The 16,770-nt window shown below is 53.7% G+C and overlaps 2 protein-coding genes across 3 annotated transcripts in view; both read right to left on the reverse strand.

Annotated features, from left to right (window-relative positions):
• PBX4 (PBX homeobox 4) overlaps positions 1-7,835 on the reverse strand; it is a 60,943-nt gene extending 53,108 nt beyond the window's left edge. Inside the window, exon 1 of the mRNA XM_032170246.2 lies at positions 7,646-7,835. Coding sequence (XP_032026137.2) covers positions 7,646-7,773 — 128 coding nt within the window. The 5' untranslated portion in view covers positions 7,774-7,835. The remainder of the gene's footprint in view (positions 1-7,645) is intronic.
• A 3,645-nt stretch (positions 7,836-11,480) lies between these two features.
• Positions 11,481-16,124, reverse strand: LPAR2 (lysophosphatidic acid receptor 2). Of its 2 annotated transcripts, XM_058425405.1 has the most exons (3): positions 16,003-16,124; positions 14,451-15,192; positions 11,481-12,430 (listed from the first exon to the last, which is right to left on the reverse strand). In XM_058425405.1, exons 2-3 carry the CDS (start codon positions 15,190-15,192, stop codon positions 12,117-12,119), a joined length of 1,056 nt encoding a protein of 351 aa, XP_058281388.1. In that variant the 5' UTR covers positions 16,003-16,124; the 3' UTR covers positions 11,481-12,116. The 2 variants fall into 2 exon arrangements, 1 of the variants encoding a protein (XP_058281388.1); XR_009209003.1 differs by lacking the exons at positions 11,481-12,430; positions 14,451-15,192 and adding an exon at positions 15,199-15,880.
• Positions 16,125-16,770: the final 646 nt, after the last annotated feature.

The following is a 16,770-nucleotide window of genomic DNA, read 5'->3' on the forward strand; positions in this document are numbered from 1 at the left end:
CTTGCAGTGAGCGGAGATGGCGCCACCGCACTCCAGCCTGGGTGAAAGAGCGAGACTCCGTCTCAAAAAAAATAAATTAAAAAAAAAAAAAAAAAAAAGTACCAAGCCTAGGGGAACACATTTCAGGTATCAGTTCACGCCTTGCCTCTTCAGTAAGTTTAAAGGATAGTCAAAATCACTTCATTATCTCCCTTTCATAATAGGAATTTAATCCATATCTAGGCAAAGTCAATCTGCAGAAATATTGGAGGGACTAAGAAAGTTATGCAAATCTCTACTAGTTGAGGTCATATTAGTAAAAACCAAATTAAAAAGAGAAGGCTGGGCACGGTGGCTCACACCTGTAATCCCAGCACTTTGGGAGGCCGAGGCGGGCAGATCATGAGGTCAGGAGTTCGAGACCAGCCTGGCCAAGATGGTGAAACCCCGTCTCTACTAAAAATACAAAAAATATCCTGGTGCAATGGCAGGCACCTATAATCCCAGGTACTCGGAAGGCTGAGGCAGGAGAATCACTTGAACCCAGGGGCAGAGGTTGCAGTGAGCCGAGATCATGCCACTGCATTCCAGTCTGGGTGACAGTGAGATTCTGTCTCAAAAAAAAAAAAAAAAGTTCAGAGATATGTTTTCTTCCTAAGAAAAGCTATGCAGGCACTGTTGGGTTGCCTAAAACCAACTTCTAAATACATTTTTGGTTTTAGGTATGCCATCTCACACACCACACACTCTTGCTTCTAAAACATTATAACAGTGAGCATTTAGAATGGGTGGGATGGCTCATGACTGTAGTCCCAGCATTTTGGGAGGCTGAGGCGGGAGGACAGCTTGAGCCCAGGAGTTCAAGACCAGCCTGGGCAACATAGTGAGACTCTGTATCTACAAAAAAATTTTAAGGCCGGGCACAGTGGCTCATGCCTGCAATCCCTGCACTTTGGGAGGCTGAGGCGGGCAGATCACCTGAGGCCAGGAGTTCTAGACCAGGCTGGCCAACATGGTGAAACTGCGTCTCTACTAAAAATACAAAAATTAGCCAGGCATGGTGGTGCATACCTGTACACACCTGTAATCCCAACTACTCGGGAGGCTGAGGCAGAATTGCTTGAACCCAGGAGACGAGGGTTGCAGTGAGCTGAGATAGCACCACTGTACCCCAGTGAGGGCAACAGAGTGAGACTCTGTCTCAAGAAAAAAACAAAACAAAACAAAAAACCCAGGTTTGAAGAGAGAGCTATATTTTCCTTCTGAAAACAAACTGATGGCAACAAAACATGTTGAGAGGGCCTCACGACTGAGATGAAAAATTCCTTCTTGCTAAACAGTTGAGTTCAACTGACTGCTGGGGTGATGAAAGGGGTGATTGGCACATTGAGAGTGGGCAGGATCAGAAAGATTTGCAAAAGCCTCACAGGGTCAGTTGATCAGAAGAGATAATCTGCTTCCCAGTCCAAGTTGGTAATCTACCAGGCTGCAGGGTTTACTGTGAGGAGCTGTATTTCCTCCAGAGGGGTGGAAATGGCCCATTTGAGGATGGAAGATTTTTGTCTGGACTTGAGTGAACTTTAAGGCTTTGAGTTCATCTAAAGGCTAGGTCCAAAGAAATGAGGGATATTTGAAGCTTCAAAGTCTCAAAATAAAAGCCCCAGGGGTCATCCCAATTCAGAAAGAGGCCAGAAACCAGGAACCAGCTACCTAACACCTGTGTTATCAAGCATGAATAATGCCCACCACCACACCATTTAATTTCTTTTTTTTTTTTCTCTGTCATCCAGGCTGGAGTGCAGTGGCATGATCTCGGCTCACTGCAACCTCCGTCTCCAGGGTTCAATCGATTCTCCTGCTTCAGCCTCCCCAGCAGCTGGCACATACTACAGGTGGGTATCACCATGCCCAGCTAATTTTTGTATTTTTAGTAGAGGTGGGGTTTCTCCATGTTGCACAGGCTGGTCTCGAACTCCTGAGGTCAGGTGATCCTCCTGCCTTGGCCTCCCAAAGTGCTGGGATTACAGGTGCAAGCCACTGCACCCAGCCTAATTTCTTAGCCTTAAAACAAAAAGAGCTATCTTTGAAAATGGTAAAGAAGTAACTGGCTGGCAGGGCGTGGTGGTTTATGCCTGTAATCCCAGCACTTTGGGAGGCTGAGGTGGGCGGATCACCTGAGGTCAGGAGTTCGAGAGCAGCCTGGCCAACATGGCAAAACTCCGTCTCTACTAAAAAAATACAAAAATTAGCCGGGTGTGGTGGCAGGCGCCTGTAATCTTAGCTACTCGGGAGGCTGAGGCAGGAGAATCTCTTGAACCCAGGAGGCAGAAGTTGTAATGAGCCAAGATCACACCAGAGCGAGACTCCGTCTCAAAAAAAAAAAAAAAGAAGTAACTGGCTACATTCCATTCTAAATCTAAAGCCTATCTAGGGAAACTAGAATCTCAGGAGATTGTTGCAAGGAAAATGCAGCAGCCTTGGGGCTGTGCTGGGCCTGAGGAAGGCCACATCTGAGCAGAGCTCACCCCTTAAGCAGCAATATCCCAGTCTGGAAAGCACAAAAGTAGCTTCCAGGACACACCCAAAGCTCTGCCTCTGTGGTGACATTCCTGGGTGTGTCAAATCCATCTTCCCCCTTTCCCAACTCCTACTAATCCCTCTAGAATCTCCTCAGTGTCATGAAACTACTGAATGCAAGGTGCTAGGCACGGATCCTGGCTCTGGGAACACAAAGTATAATAAAGCCACTGCTCCCCGACTAGCCTAACAGACATCAGGGAAGGCACCTTCTCCTGGCACAGCTCTTCTGTGCTAGGAATTACCTCTACACAGCACATTCCTGTTATAACAATTATTTACAAGTTGGTCTCGCACACACCCTACTTGTCAGTGAGCTCCAAGAAGGCAGAGAACATCTTAGCCATCTTGGTTTCTCTAGCACCTGGTACAATGCTCCAAAAAGAATAAAAACACTGGTTCACGTCTGTCATCCCAGCACTTTGGGAGGCCAAGGTGGGTGGATCACTTGAGCTCAGGAGTTCAAGACCAACCTGGACAACATGGTGAAACCCCATCTCTACAAAAAATACAAAAATTAGCCAGCCATTCATTGGTGGTTTGAGGCTGTAGTCTCAGCTACTTGGGAGACTGAGGCTGGAGAATCACTTGAACCTGGGAAGCAGAGGTTGTAGTGAGCTGAGACTGTACCACAGCACTCCAGCCTGGGTGACAGAATAAGACCCTGTCTCAAAAAACAAACAAACAAACAGACAAACACGGCAGGGTGCAGTGGCTCACACCTGTAATCCCAACACTTTGAGAGGCCAAGGCGGGTAGATCATCTGAGGTCGGGAGTTTGAGACCAGCCTGGCTGACATGGTGAAACTCCATCTCTACTAAAAATACAAAAAACTAGCCAGGTGTGGTGGTGCACACCTGTAATCCCAGCTACTTGGGAAACTGAGATGGGAGAATTGCTTGAACCCGGGAGGTGGAGGTTGCTCACTAGCTGAGATTGTGCCACTGCACTCCGTCCTGGACAATAGAGTGTGAGACTTTGTCTCAAACCAAACCAAACCAAACCAAAACAAAAAACAGCCAAACAAACAAAAACAAACAAACAAAAAAACACAATGAAAACAGTTGGAGGGGCCAGGCGCAGTGGCTCATGTCTGAAATCCTCGACCTTTGGAAGGCTGAGGTGGGAGGATTTAACTCAGGAGTTTGAGACCAGCCTGGCCAACATAGGGAGACCTAAAAAAATAGAAAGATTAATCTAGGTGTGGTGGCTCAGGCCTGTAATCCCAGCACTTTGGGAGGCCGAGGTGGGTGGATCATTTGAGGTCAGGAGTTCAAGACCAGCCTGGCCAATATGGTGAAACCCTGTCTCTACTAAAAATACAAAAAACATTAGCCAGGCGGTAGTGGCACACGCTTGTAATCCCAGCTACTCAGAAGGCTGAGGCAGGAGAATTGCTGAGCCTGGGAGGCAGAAGTTGCAGTGAGCTGAGACTGCACCACTGCACTCCAGTCTGGGTGACAGAGTGAGATCCTGTCTCAAAAAAAAAAAAAGAAAGAAAGAAAGAAAGATTAGCCAGGCATGGTGGCACAGGCCTGTGGTCCCAGCTCCTCAAGAAGCTGAGATGTGAAAATTGCTTGAGCCCAGAAGGTGGAGGCTGCAGTGAGTCATGATCACACCACTGCACTCTAACCTGGGTGACAAAGCGCGACCTTGTATCAAAAAAAAAAAAAAAAAGCCAAAGAAATAGTTGTATAGTGACAAGGACTCTAATTTCTCAAATAGAGCATCTGAAACTACAAAAAGTGTCAACATTCCCTGAGAAGCAAAGGAAAGAAAGTTTGGGCCGGGCGCGGTGGCTCACGCTTGTAATCCCAGCACTTTGGGAGGCCGAGGCGGGCGGATCACGAGGTCAGGAGATTGAGACCAAGGTGAAACCCCGTCTCTACTAAAAATACAAAAAATTAGCCGGGCGTGGTGGCGGGCGCCTGTAGTCCCAGCTACTCGGAGAGGCTGAGGCAGGAGAATGGCGTGAACCCGGGAGGCGGAGCTTGCAGTGAGCCAAGATTGAGCCACTACACTCCAGCCTGGGTGAAAAAGCGAGAATCCGTCTCAAAAAAAAAATAAAAAGAAAGTTTGAAGAACAAATTTACTTTCTCTCTCCAAACCATGAACTTGAGAGCTATGTCAGAACCCAGTTCAGTACCCAGATATTGTAAAGGTCCAATAAATATTGGCCAAATTTGTTAAAAATTCATTGAAGAACAGGCCAGGCACAGTAGTTCACGCCTGTAATCCCAGCACTTTGGGAGGCTGAGGCGGGCAGATCACCTAAGGTCAGGAATTTGTGACCAGCCTGGCCAACATGGTGAAACCCCATCTCTACTAAAAATACAAAACTAGCCAGGCGTGGGGGCGTGTGCCTGTAGTCCCAGCTAGTCAGGAAGCTGAGGCAGGAGAATCGCTTGAACCCAGGAGGCAGAGGTTGCAGTGAGCTGAGATCGCACCACTGCACTCCAGCCTGGGCAACAGAGTGAGAGTCTGTCACACACACACACAAAATTCATTGAAGAACAAATGCATGCATTATCCACCTTTTTCTCTGCCTCTTCCTTCCTAGGACTGCTGTTTACCTGGCTTTGTAACCCCTCCCCACTACAGGGCTCTAGTGGGTACACAGTCCAGTACATAGTCCCATACCCAGAGACCGTCCCTCACCTTACAACAGTCCCCATTGAACAAGGCCTCATCCTCCAAAAGGACTTCAGTCCTTTCCTTTCCTTTTCTGTAATAATCACTGCAGGACCCAGACACAGTGGGCTGCCTTGTGAAGCAGATTCTACGGATCCCGGCGGGCTGACAAGTGGTGAGTGGAGGTAAACGGGATGGGAGGTCTTAAAACTCCTTTATTTTTCCCCATTGCAACTGGAATAAATAGTCCGAACTCCCTACTGATTGTTACCCAGATGACAAAAACAAAACTATTTTTTTATTGAGACAGAGTCTCACTCTGTTGCCCAGGTTGGAATGCAGTGGCACTTGAACCCAGGCGCCTCCTGGGTTGAAGTGATTCTCCTGCCTCAGCCTCCCAAGTAGCCTCCCAAGACATGCACCACCACGCCTGGCTAATTTTCGTATTTTTAGTAGAGATGGGGTTTTGCCATGTTGGCCAGGCTGGTCTCAAACTCTTGACCTCAGGTGATCTGCCCACCTTGGCCTCCCAAAGTGCAGGGATTACAGGTGTCAGCCACTGTACCTGGCTGAACAAACAAAACTCTTTACTGAGACTCGTAGGCCCCATGTAATTGGGTTCCAGCCTCCCTTTATTATTATTACTATTTTTTGTTCAGATGGAATCTCGCTCTGTCGCCCAGGCTGGAGTGCAGTGGTGTGATCTCGGCTCACTGCAGCCTCTGCCTCCTGGGTTCCAGTGATTCTCCTGCCTCAGCCTCCCAAGTAGTTGGGATTATAGGTGTGCACCACTACACCCGGCTAATTTTTGTATTTTTGGTAGAGACTGGGTTTCACCAAGGCTGGTATTGATCTCCTGACCTCGTGATCCACCTGCCTTGGCCTCCCAAAGTGCTGGGATTATAGGCGTGAGCCACCGTACCTGGCCCCAGCCTCCCTTTAAACTCAACTCTTTCCCTCCCTGGCTAGGAACTTTCTCTTCCCAGCCAGACTCCGCTTTTTACATCCTCTTTCCCACCTCAGGGCCTCTGAAGGTGCTGTCCTCTCCAAAGATGTTCTTCTCCACCTGGCTTCCTACAGCATGCAACCCCTGTCCCTACAGCTTTTATTGCCATTTATTTTATTATTTTCTTTTCTCAGATTGGTACAGGATCGTCTCACTATGTTGCCCAGGCTGGTCTCAAACTTCTGGACTCAAGTGATCCTCCCACTGGTAGGCAGCTGGGATTACCTACCCATGCTACCATGCCTGGCTTATACTTTTTTGCTTTTGTTTGAGATAGGGTCTAGCTCTGTCACCCAGGCTTGAGTGCAATGGCTTGATTCGGCTCACCGCAGCCTCAGCCTCCTAAGTAGCTGGGACTACAGGCTTGCATCATCACACCTAACTAATTTTTTAATTTTATTTTTGGTGGAGACGAGGTCTTACTACATTGTCCAGGTTGGTCTCGAACTCCTGAGCTCAAGCAATCCTCCTGCCTCAGCCTCCTAAAGTGCTCTGATTAGAGATGTCAGCCACTCCACCTAGTCCTTATTTTTTGCTATTTACTTTCCCTCCCCTCAGTCATGTACTCGGGAGCAGGGACTATGTCAGCACCCGGTTCCCTACCCAGTTATTGTAAGGATTCAATAAAAATGTGCTGAATTCATTAAAAAGAAAATAGGTCTTCCATCTCCACCCACTCCTCTACTAACCCTTTTTCCAAAAGTTCTCAATGGTTCCCACACCAAGTTACCCCAGTTCAATTCTTCAGTCTCCTGCAGACATTCCTGAGTCCCATTCCCCATCACTCACTCTCCATCATCTGCCCTGGAAACTTCCCACCCACAGGCCGGGCTCGGTGGCTCGCGCCTGTAATCCTAGCACTTTGGGAGGCCGAGGCGGAATGATTGCTTGAGCCCAGGAGTTCAAGCAACTATAGCGAGACACCTATCTCTACAAAATATACAAAAAAATTAGCCGGGCGTGGTTGCACGTGCGCCTGTGGTCCCAGCTACTCGGGAGGCTGAGGCAGGAGAATCAACTGAGCCGGGGAGGTGGAGGCTGCAGTGAGCCATGATCACGCCACTGCACTCCAGCCTGGGCGACAGAGCGAGACCGTGTCAAACAACAACAAAAAACTTCCCAGCCGCAGGAGTCCCATTAACGTACCCATTTAATCATTCACTCGTCAAAAGTCCCGTACGTGACCATTTCTCAGCCCTACTCCCTAAACCCCTAAACCCAACTTTCTCGCCCCAAGATGAGCTGCTGAAAATCCTTCACGCCACTGCTCGGTCCCATAAGGCCTGTCCAGCCCGTCACGTTTGAACCCCATACATCCCTTCGTCCTCGGGACCCCCCTCCAGCCCTCCTCAAGTGCCCCTCGTCAGTCTGGCCTCCCCGCCCCGTCCCCTTCGCCCGCCAACCTCACTGCCACGACCCTGCGTGGCCCCTGTCGAGCCCGCGGGCAGCACCTGGCCTGCGCCTCGTCCAGGCTCTGGTCGGTGATGGCCATGATCTGCTGCAGGACGTCGCTCGTGTCGGGGCACCGCGGGCGGCGCGGGGCGGGGGGCGATGGCGCGGGGCGCGGCGGGGCGGCCATGAGCGGCAGGGCCGGGCGGGCGCTGTGAAGGAGCCGTGGAGCCTGGAGCACTAGCGCGGGCGTCGCAGCCAACCGCCGCTGCCTGAGTGCCGCGCCCGCTCGCGCTGGCGCCTAAGCCGCGCCCACCGCCGCCACAGCCAGCCAACCCGTGTATTGCACCGCCTACAGACACGCCCCTTCATCGCCGTCAGCCAACCGGCGCCACGCACCGCCCCCGGGACTCGCCCCGAACTTCCCCCTCCCCAAGCTTGGACTCGGTTTGGGGTTGCCGAGGCAACGGCACTTCTCACAAGCTCCCTCCTTCCCCCTGAGAGAGGGCAGCGCTGGCTCTGCTCCAGCCGGAGGCCCCCATCTCTCACATCTCGCGCGGTGCACGGCTCCTTCAGCCCCACTCGTATCTCCTCAGAGTTCCTGCTCCTCCTCAGAGCCCCCTTCTCCTCAAAGCCCTCGGTCCTCAGAGACCCTCACTCCCCAGAGCACCCCAACTCTTCCTCCAAGCCATCCCCTTCTCCTCAGAACCCCACACCTCTTATAGCTTGATCGACAGCCCCCATTCATTTCCAGAAGCCCCAAGCCCCAGACCCCTGCTCAGTCCCCCTAATGCTCCCTGCATCCTCAGCCCCATCAGGTGGGCCACTGGAGCCCCTGGCTCTTCCTCTAGAGCTTTCCACGGCCCCTTCACCTGGCCAAGGCGGGGCGCAGGCGTGCGTGGTTGATGGCAACGAGGTCAGAACGCAGCGCTTTTCTCCACTGCAGAAATTAATTCCAGTCACCTTTCAAGGTCCAGCTGAAGAGTGACCTCGCTTGTTTATTCATCTTTGCAGATTACAGTTCTGGGCATAGAAAATGCTACCACGTGGTTACCGAATGAAGGAAGGATGTTTACTGAGAGACTCCCCTGCAGTGCACCCCAAATCAGAGCGAATCCTCACATCTTTGTTTCTAGCCCTTAGGACACAGCATCGGAGGCTCCTAGTGCACAAGAAAAGGAACTGGGCGGTGGCTAATGCCTCATGCCTGTAATCCTAACACTTTGGGCGGCGGAGGCGGGAGGATCACTTGGGCACGGGAGTTTGAGACCAGCTTGGGCAACATAGTGAGACCCCGTGGTGGTGCACGCCTGTGGTCTCAGCTACTTGGGACTTGAGAGGCTGAAGTGGGAGGATCACTTGGGTCCGGGAATTTGAGGCTGCAGTGAGCCATGATTGCACCACTGCACTCCAGCCTGGTTGATGGAGACCAGGTCTCAAAAAAAAAAAAAAGTAATGGACTGGACCTGAATCTCTTCTCCAAAGTCACAGAACCTCCTGGAGCCTATTTGCTATGAGGACAGGCTCCAGATGTGGGCTCAATAAAAGGTCCTCAGCCTGCTGGCTGGGAACCCTTCCAGGGTGGGGCCCATGTTCTCTCCGTTGCTGCTGGGGAGGAAATTCAAATACCATCTGGTATGGCTGGATTGGAGAGCGTCGGCAGACTCCAAAGGGGACGGCAGGGAGTGAAAATGAAAGACATTGACCGAGTGTCTGGACAATAGGGAAAGCTCTCTGATGAAGGAAACCGACACTTAGCTCCAATGACAGTAAGTAATAGATTGCATGGGAGCCACGGAGACCAGTGCCTGTTCAAAAGGTCACCCACAAGCACAGCACTGCCCAGGAGGGCTGAACAGTAGTGGCCTTCAGGCTGGGTGCAGTGGCTGACACCTGTGATTCCAACACTTTGGGAGTCTGAGGCGGGAGATTACTTGAACCCAGGACCAGTCTGGGGAACATAGCGAGACCCCATCTCTACAAAAATAAAAATTAAAAAAATAGCTAAAGTAGCTGGTCATGGTCCCAGCTACTTGGGAGGCTGAGGCGGGAGGATAAGTTGGGCCCAGGAGGTCGAGGCTACAGTGAGCTGTGTTTGTGCCACTGCACTCCAGCCTGGGTTAGAGAGCAAAACCCTGACCCCAACCCCAACAAAGTAGTATCCTTCAGAGAACCTGGAGGAGTGGGCACTGAAAGCTTCAGGGACCAGCAGAGACAAAAATTTGAAGCCACTTGGTGGAGACGGGAGATCGACAAGAGGAAATGGGACAAGGTCTCGAAGGAGGCCCACGGGGTGCAGGTTAAAACCTGGAAGAGCTGATGTGAACAGCCAGCACAGAGCACCTGAGACAGAGTTGCCTTTTTTTTTTTTTTTGAGACGTTATTCTTACTCTGTTGCCCAGGCTAGAGTGAGTGGCACGACCTTGGCTCACTGCAACCTCTGCCTCCCAGGTTCAAGTGATTCTCCTGCCTCAGCCTCCCGAGTAGCTTACAGGCACCTGCCACCACACATGCCTAATTTTTGTATTTTTAGTAGAAATGAGGTTTCACCATGTTGGTCAGGCTAGTTTCAAACTTCTGACCTCAGGTGATCTGCTTGCCTCGGCCTCCCAAAGTGCTGGGATTATAGTCATGAGCCACCTCACCTGTCCCACTGTTGCCATTTGGAGGTCATCAGGGGTCTCTACTGCATAGAAATTAGTTGGCAGCCTTGGCACTCAAAGTGCCCGGCCAGGGCCATTTAATATAGAAGGACCTGGGAGTTTTGGGTTCTTTGACAATGCATATTTTAGTGGTTTAAGAATTTGGCGCAGGTGGCCGGGTGGGGTGGCTCACATCTCTGAGTGACCTGGGTTCAAATTCTAGCTGTTATTCAGCATGGGATTCAAAAGTAGGGACATAACCCCACCTCCTCACTGGTGAGGTGGGAGCAGAGAATGACATCCTGGCACACACTGTGCCTCGGAAGGGGCCTCCCTGAGCATCTCAGAGGGGGCTCATCATGGGTCTGGCACTCATGGGTTGGGTGCTGTGGGGTGAGGTAGGGAAAGCCCAGCTGAGCTTGGGACCAACTCTGGGCTTTGTGGGAATCTGAAGTCCCTTTCCTAGGGGCCTCTCTGGTCCCTCTGGGCATGTATGTGACATCTCCAAGCTGTGTAACCATGGGCCAGATCACAACCTGTCTGAGTCAGTGTTCTCACATAAAAATCAGTAAGACTGGCCAGGCATGGTGGCTCACACCTGTAATCCCAGCACTTTGGGAGGCCAAAGCAGGCGGATCACGAGGTCAGGAGTTCAAGACCAGCCTGGCCAATATGGTGAAATCCCATATCTATTAAAATACAAAAAATTAGCCAGACATGGTGGTGCATGCCTGTAGTCCCAGCTACTTGGGAGGCTGAGGCAGAAGAATCGCTTGAACCTGGGGGGGCAGAGGTTGCAGTGAGCTGAGATCATGTGAGACTGTCTCAAAAAAAAAAAAAAAGAAAAAAAGGCCAGGCATGGCGGCTCACACCTATAATCCCAGCACTTTGGGAGGCTGAGGCAGGCGGATCACCTGAGGTCAGGAGTTCGAGACCAGCCTGGCCAACATGGTGAAACCCTATCTCTACTAAAAATAAAAAAATTAGCTGGGCGTGGTGGCATATGCCTGTAATCCCACCTACTCGGGAGGCTGATGCAGGAGAATCACTTGAACCTGGGAGGCAGAGGTTGCAGTGAGCTGAGATTGTGCTACTGCTCTCCAGCCTGGGCTACAAAGTGAGACCCTGTCTAAAAAAAAAAAAAGGAGATGGAATAACAGCCAGCCAGACTGAAGAAGATTGAGCACAGGGCCAAGGAGATACCACGTTGAAGGATCCTTTCTGGACCTGGGCCAAGGTAGACAATTCCAGGACACAGGGACAGATACACTGAATTGATAACAACAAATGTTTTGGAGACCTCAGAGTGAAAAGAAAGGTTTACTCCTTGTATCATCCCCTCCCCGTGGACTGCTTCAATTCTATCGGGGACAGGCCAGCCCCTGGAGGCTGCAAGGAGCCACAAACCTTTCCCAGCTCACACTCTGCACCCCTCAGTCTCTGCTGCTAAAGAATCAGCCTCAGGCAGATGGGGCGTCCACAGTCTGTCCTCATTACCCAGTCACACCGGGTAGCATGGCCCGAGAGAGCCCTTATCTCTCCCCACCTTAAAACCCTCAGCATCACACAGCAGGAACCAGTCCACAGGGCTTACCAAGGATACGCAGTGAAAACAGCAAAATGTCTGTTATAAACCCCCTAAACCTGAGATGGCTGAAGAGCCAGATTCCTGCACCCCATCTGACTCCCCCAGGCAGTGGGAGATGACCCGAAGCCCCCATTCCCTGGGCAGAGTGGTGTGCCTGGGGAGGCCTGGCAGTGGTGCTGTGCTGTGCCAGACCTTGGCCTGCTAGTCAGTCAGTCCCGCTGGTTGGGTTGAGCCAGGAGCACCCACAAGTCATCAGGGGCTGTGGATTTGATGCTTGCCGCATACCGCTGAAGTTCAAGGTAGCTAAAGGGTGGAGTCCATCAGTGGGTGGCCGTTCTCGGGAAGCATGATGCGAGTGCTGGCACCTCCCTGGGCAGAGGATGTATAGTGGACAGACTCGCGGGTGGACCGGCGGAGGCACGCACAGCAGAGGAGGCGGCGGAAGGTGCGGCGCATCTCAGCATCTCGGCAAGAGTACACAGCAGCATTGACCAGTGAGTTGGCCTCGGCCAACAGTAGGAAGTACTTTTCTACAGCCAGGACATTGCAGGACTCACAGCCTAAACCATCCAGGAGCAGTATCACCTGGCCTGGTGTCCAGCAGACCACGAACGCCCCTGTGGGACAGAGGCGGAAATGAGCAGGGCAAGCTGTCAGAGGCCTGGCACCTACAGCTCTCAGTTTGGGGTTGGAGTGGTCCCCAGAGCTCGAGCAATAGTGGTGAAGTTTGCAGTGCAAGAGCTGCCTGTTTTGCTGATTCTGCAGTGTGACAGGAAGACCTACTAAGATGGGACATCTATGCTAATTGGTACACAGTGGCCAAGGCACTCGACATTTTGTGTGTGTGTGTGCGTGTGTGTGTGTGTGCGTGTGTGTGCGTGTGTGTGTGTGTTTGAGATGGAGTCTCGCTCTGTCGCCAGGCTAGAGCGCAGTGGTGTGATCTTGGCTCACTGCAACCTCTGCCTCCCAGGTTCAGGCAATTCCCCCACCTCAGCCTCCCAAGTAGCTGGGACTACAGGCGTGTGCCACCATGCCCGGCTATTTTTTTTTTTTTTTTGTATTTTAGTAGACATGGGGTTTCACCATGTTGGCCAGGATGGTCTCGATCTCCTGACCTCGTGATCTGCCCGCCTCGGCCTCCAAAAGTGTTGGGATTTCAGGCGTGAGCCACTGCGCCCGGCCTGTGTGTGTTTTTTGAGACAAGGTCTCCTTCTGTCACCTAGGCTGGAGTGCAGTGGCACGATCACACCTCACTGCAGCATTTGACAGGCTGAGGCAGGAGAATCGCTTGAGGCCAGGAGTTTGAGACCAGCCTAGGCAATATAGTGAGACCTCGTCTCTACAAAAAATAAAAAATTAGCCAGGTATGGTGGCACATGCCTGTAGTCCCAGCTACTCAGGACACTGAGGCGGGAGGATCGCCTGAGCCCTGAAGGTCGAGGCTGCAGTGAGCTATCATGGAGCCACTGTAATCCAGCCTAGGCAAGAGTAAGACCCTCTCTCTTAAAAAAAAAAAAAATTGAAATTTAAAAATATGGGCTGGGTGCGGTGGCTCATGCTTGTAATCCCAGCACTTTGGGAGGCCAAGGTGGGTGGATCACGAGGTCAAGAGATTGAGACCGGCCGGGCGCGGTGGCTCACGCTTGTAATCCCAGCACTTTGGGAGGCCAAGGCGGGCGGATCACGAGGTCAGGAGATCGAGACCACGGTGAAACCCCGTCTCTACTAAAAAACACAAAAAATTAGCCGGGCGTGGTGGCGGGCGCCTGTAGTCCCAGCTACTCGGAGAGGCTGAGGCAGGAGAATGGCGCGAACCCGGGAGGCGGAGCTTGCAGTGAGCCGAGACTGCGCCACTGCACTCCAGCCTGGGCGACAGAGCGAGACTCCGTCTCAAAAAAAAAAAAAATTTAAAATATAGATTAAAAAACAATTTAAAGGCTTTTTGTTAAAACAGGCTTAGCACTGCTAAAAACTCCTTTTTTTTTTTTTTTCTCTGAGACAGAGTTCTGGAGTTTCGCTCTTGTTGCCCAGGCTGGAATGCAATGGTGCGATCTCTGCTCACCACAACCTCCGCCTCCTGGGTTCAAGTGATTCTCCTGCCTCAGGCTCCCGAGTAGCTGGGATTACAGGCACGCACCACCATACCCAGCTAATTTTGTATTTTTAGTAGAGACGGGGTTTCTCCATGTTGGTCAGGCTGGTCGTGAACTCCCAACCTCAGTTGATCCGCCCGCCTCAGCCTCCCAAAGTGCTGGGATTACAGGCGTGAGCCACTGTGCCCGGCCAGCACTGCTAAAAACTCCTAAGGGCTTCCCATGAAACTCACAATAAGACTCCTGTTCGTGCCCCTTAAGGCCTTGCTGAACTCTCCTCCTCACAAGCCCGCTTTCCTCTTTAGAGGCTCTGGCCTGGTACTGCCTCGAGGTTTTTACTTTGTTTCCTCTGCCTGGAACTCTCTGTTCCTATCCTCAGCATTCAGGCCTCTGCTCACATATCACCTCCTTGGAGAACATTCTCCACCTAAGTCATCCCCCTATCGCCCTCTATCAGTTAGCTTGTTTTGTTCATTGCTTCGCAGTGTCTTGTGGGAGATAGGGGGAAGCAGGATCCCTGTTGCCCACTGAGGGCCCCACTTACCCAGGATGATGACAACAGTCTTGACCAGGCTGAGCGTGGTCTCTCGGTAGCGGGGGTGGCAGCTGACGTGCTCTGCCATGCGCTGCACTCGCCGCCGCACGTAGAAAAAAATGCGGGTGTAGACGGCCACCATGAGCAGGAAGACAAGCAGGCTCGACAGAGCCCAGACGGCCAAATAGGAGCGGCTGAGCAGGGGTGCCATGCGTGAGCAGCGGTCCAGGGCACAGAGGCAGTGCCAGGAGTGGGCAGGCAGCAGCCCCAGGCCTAGGGCAGCCACCCACACGCCCACAATGAGCATGACCACACGGCCACGGGGCAGGCGGCTGTGCAGCTGCACGGCCATCACACTGCGGTGCCGCTCCACGGCGATGGCCAGCAGTGTGGCCACTGACGCAGTGAGGCTTGTGTCCAGCAAGCCCTGCCGCAGGAACCAGCCCTCAAGTGAAAGTCGAGCTGTGCGCGGACCAGTGTGGAACATGAGGAAGAGGTAGGCCACGCCCGCGAAGAGGTCAGCCGCGGCCAGGTTGCCGAGCAGGTAGTAGATGGGCTGGTGGAAGCGGCGGTTGGAGGCGATGGCTGCTATGACCAGCAGATTGGTCAGCAGCACCAGCACGCTGACGGTCAGCCCCAGTGCCACCACGACCACATCCTTGGGCCGCCAGTGGGAGCTGAGCTCTTTGCCACTGTTGTTATAGAAGAAGCCGATGGTCTCGTTGTAGTAGCAATGGCTCATGGTGACCATCTGGGGATACAAGAGATCAGTGCATGTGGCACTTCTTGGAAAGACACAGGGAGGGGCGGCAGCTGCAGAGGAGGGTCAGCGCAGGAAGGACAAGGGTCTCGAATTCAGATGCCTCAGAGCAAAGTGGCAGTGGTGACGACCACGGTGGCCTGGAAAAAGCAAGCTCCATGGGGCTAGGGTGGGGGTGGAGGAGCAGCTGTTTCTTACCTACTAATAAGACCTGTGTGCAAGACATCACCCAAGTCAATAGGTTTTTGAACCAGAAGAAGTGAAACAAAACCCATCTATCGTCGAATCCCAGCCCACCTGCCGCCAATGTGTGACCCGGTTTGGGTTGTGGGGAGAGGAGGGTTAGGGCAAGACAAAGGGGTGTGAGCTGCGCGAAGAGATGAGGGAGGGTCACTTTGGTGCCGGAGTCAGTGTAGGGAGCAGAGACCCGGGAGCGTGTGCACACAAGGGTGAGGTCACTTGCTAGAACCCTGCGAGGGCGCGATGCCGAGGCGTGGAGGTGATCGGAGTGGACAGAGAGGCGGCCCCAGAAGTTGGTCGGCGGGATTTGGGCGCGAGTGCTTCCCAAGCGGGCGGGGCAATAGGCTGTTCCGGGTGGGACGGAGGACACTGGCGGTCTCCGGGACAAAGACAGCGGTTGGGGAAGGGACGGCTGGCCGGGCCTCCAGGCGTCTCCAGACTGGGGAAGGGGTAGGGGGTTAAGGGATCAGAGGGCGGCGTCCTGGCCCCGCAGGCACGTGCCGCGCCCTTCCCCCGGGCCCAGGCCCGCACCCGCCCGCCTCCCGTCCATGCAGGCCTCACCTGGGCCTCCCGTCACGCCGCAGACAAGGCGGGCTCGCGGGGGTTCGGGGCGGGCCCGAGGCCCATGGCCCGGCGACTGCGGCGGGAGCGGTGGAGCGCCCGGGTGCGCCGGAGCGTCCGGGTGCGCCCTGTGCGGGCTGCTGAGAGGCCGCGGGAGGCGGGGTCTCCCCGGCGCCCCGCCCCCGCCACCTGGGGGAGCCCCGCCCCGCCCCACCACCTGGGGGAGCCCCGCCTCCCCGGCCGCGTCGGGGGCGGTGTCGCCCGGAACCGCAGCCCCCCTATTTCCTCCCCGCCTCGCGGCCCCTCGGTCGCCCCTATTTCCGGCGCGGGACCCCCACCCCGGTCCCTGCACACCTCACGCGCCCGCAGTTTCGAGCCTGCGGGGCTGAGTCACTCGGCGACCCGAAAATTCCCTCCGTGACCCCGCGCTGCCCGGACGGAGCTCCAGGTGGTCTTGGGTCCGCGCCCCCGCTCCGGACCCCCAACCCTCCCAGCCCCACCCCGCTCTCTTCTTCGTGTCCAATCGGCCGCCGAGTTACAAGCCACTCCCTGATCCGACTTGGCTCCCACCGCCCGGACCCCCGCCCAGCCTCGGCTTTCCCAGCTCGCAGTAACAGCGAGCCGAGGCCTCCAGTGCGAGGCCCACCTCTGTGGCCCCAGCTGATCATCGGGCGCACCCTAGGGTTTTGCAATCCCGCCCTCGTACCCCTCACCCTGGGACAGCGCTGCCCCCTGCAAAGCCCGGCCCTGCCCTGCCCTGTGGCTTCC

The sequence above is a fragment of the Hylobates moloch genome, unplaced genomic scaffold (assembly GCF_009828535.3).
Source record: "Hylobates moloch isolate HMO894 unplaced genomic scaffold, HMol_V3 SCAFFOLD_12, whole genome shotgun sequence".
In the NCBI taxonomy this organism is placed as follows: domain Eukaryota; kingdom Metazoa; phylum Chordata; class Mammalia; order Primates; family Hylobatidae; genus Hylobates; species Hylobates moloch.

Excerpts from the sequence above, each read along its gene's own strand:
- LPAR2 (XM_058425405.1), bottom strand. The coding sequence starts at position 15,192 with ATGGTCACCATGAGCCATTGCTACTACAACGAGACCATCGGCTTCTTC. Across the intron at positions 12,431-14,450 it reads GACTGTTGTCATCATCCTGG|GGGCGTTCGTGGTCTGCTGG; the intron begins GTAAGTGGGGCC and ends TCTGTCCCACAG.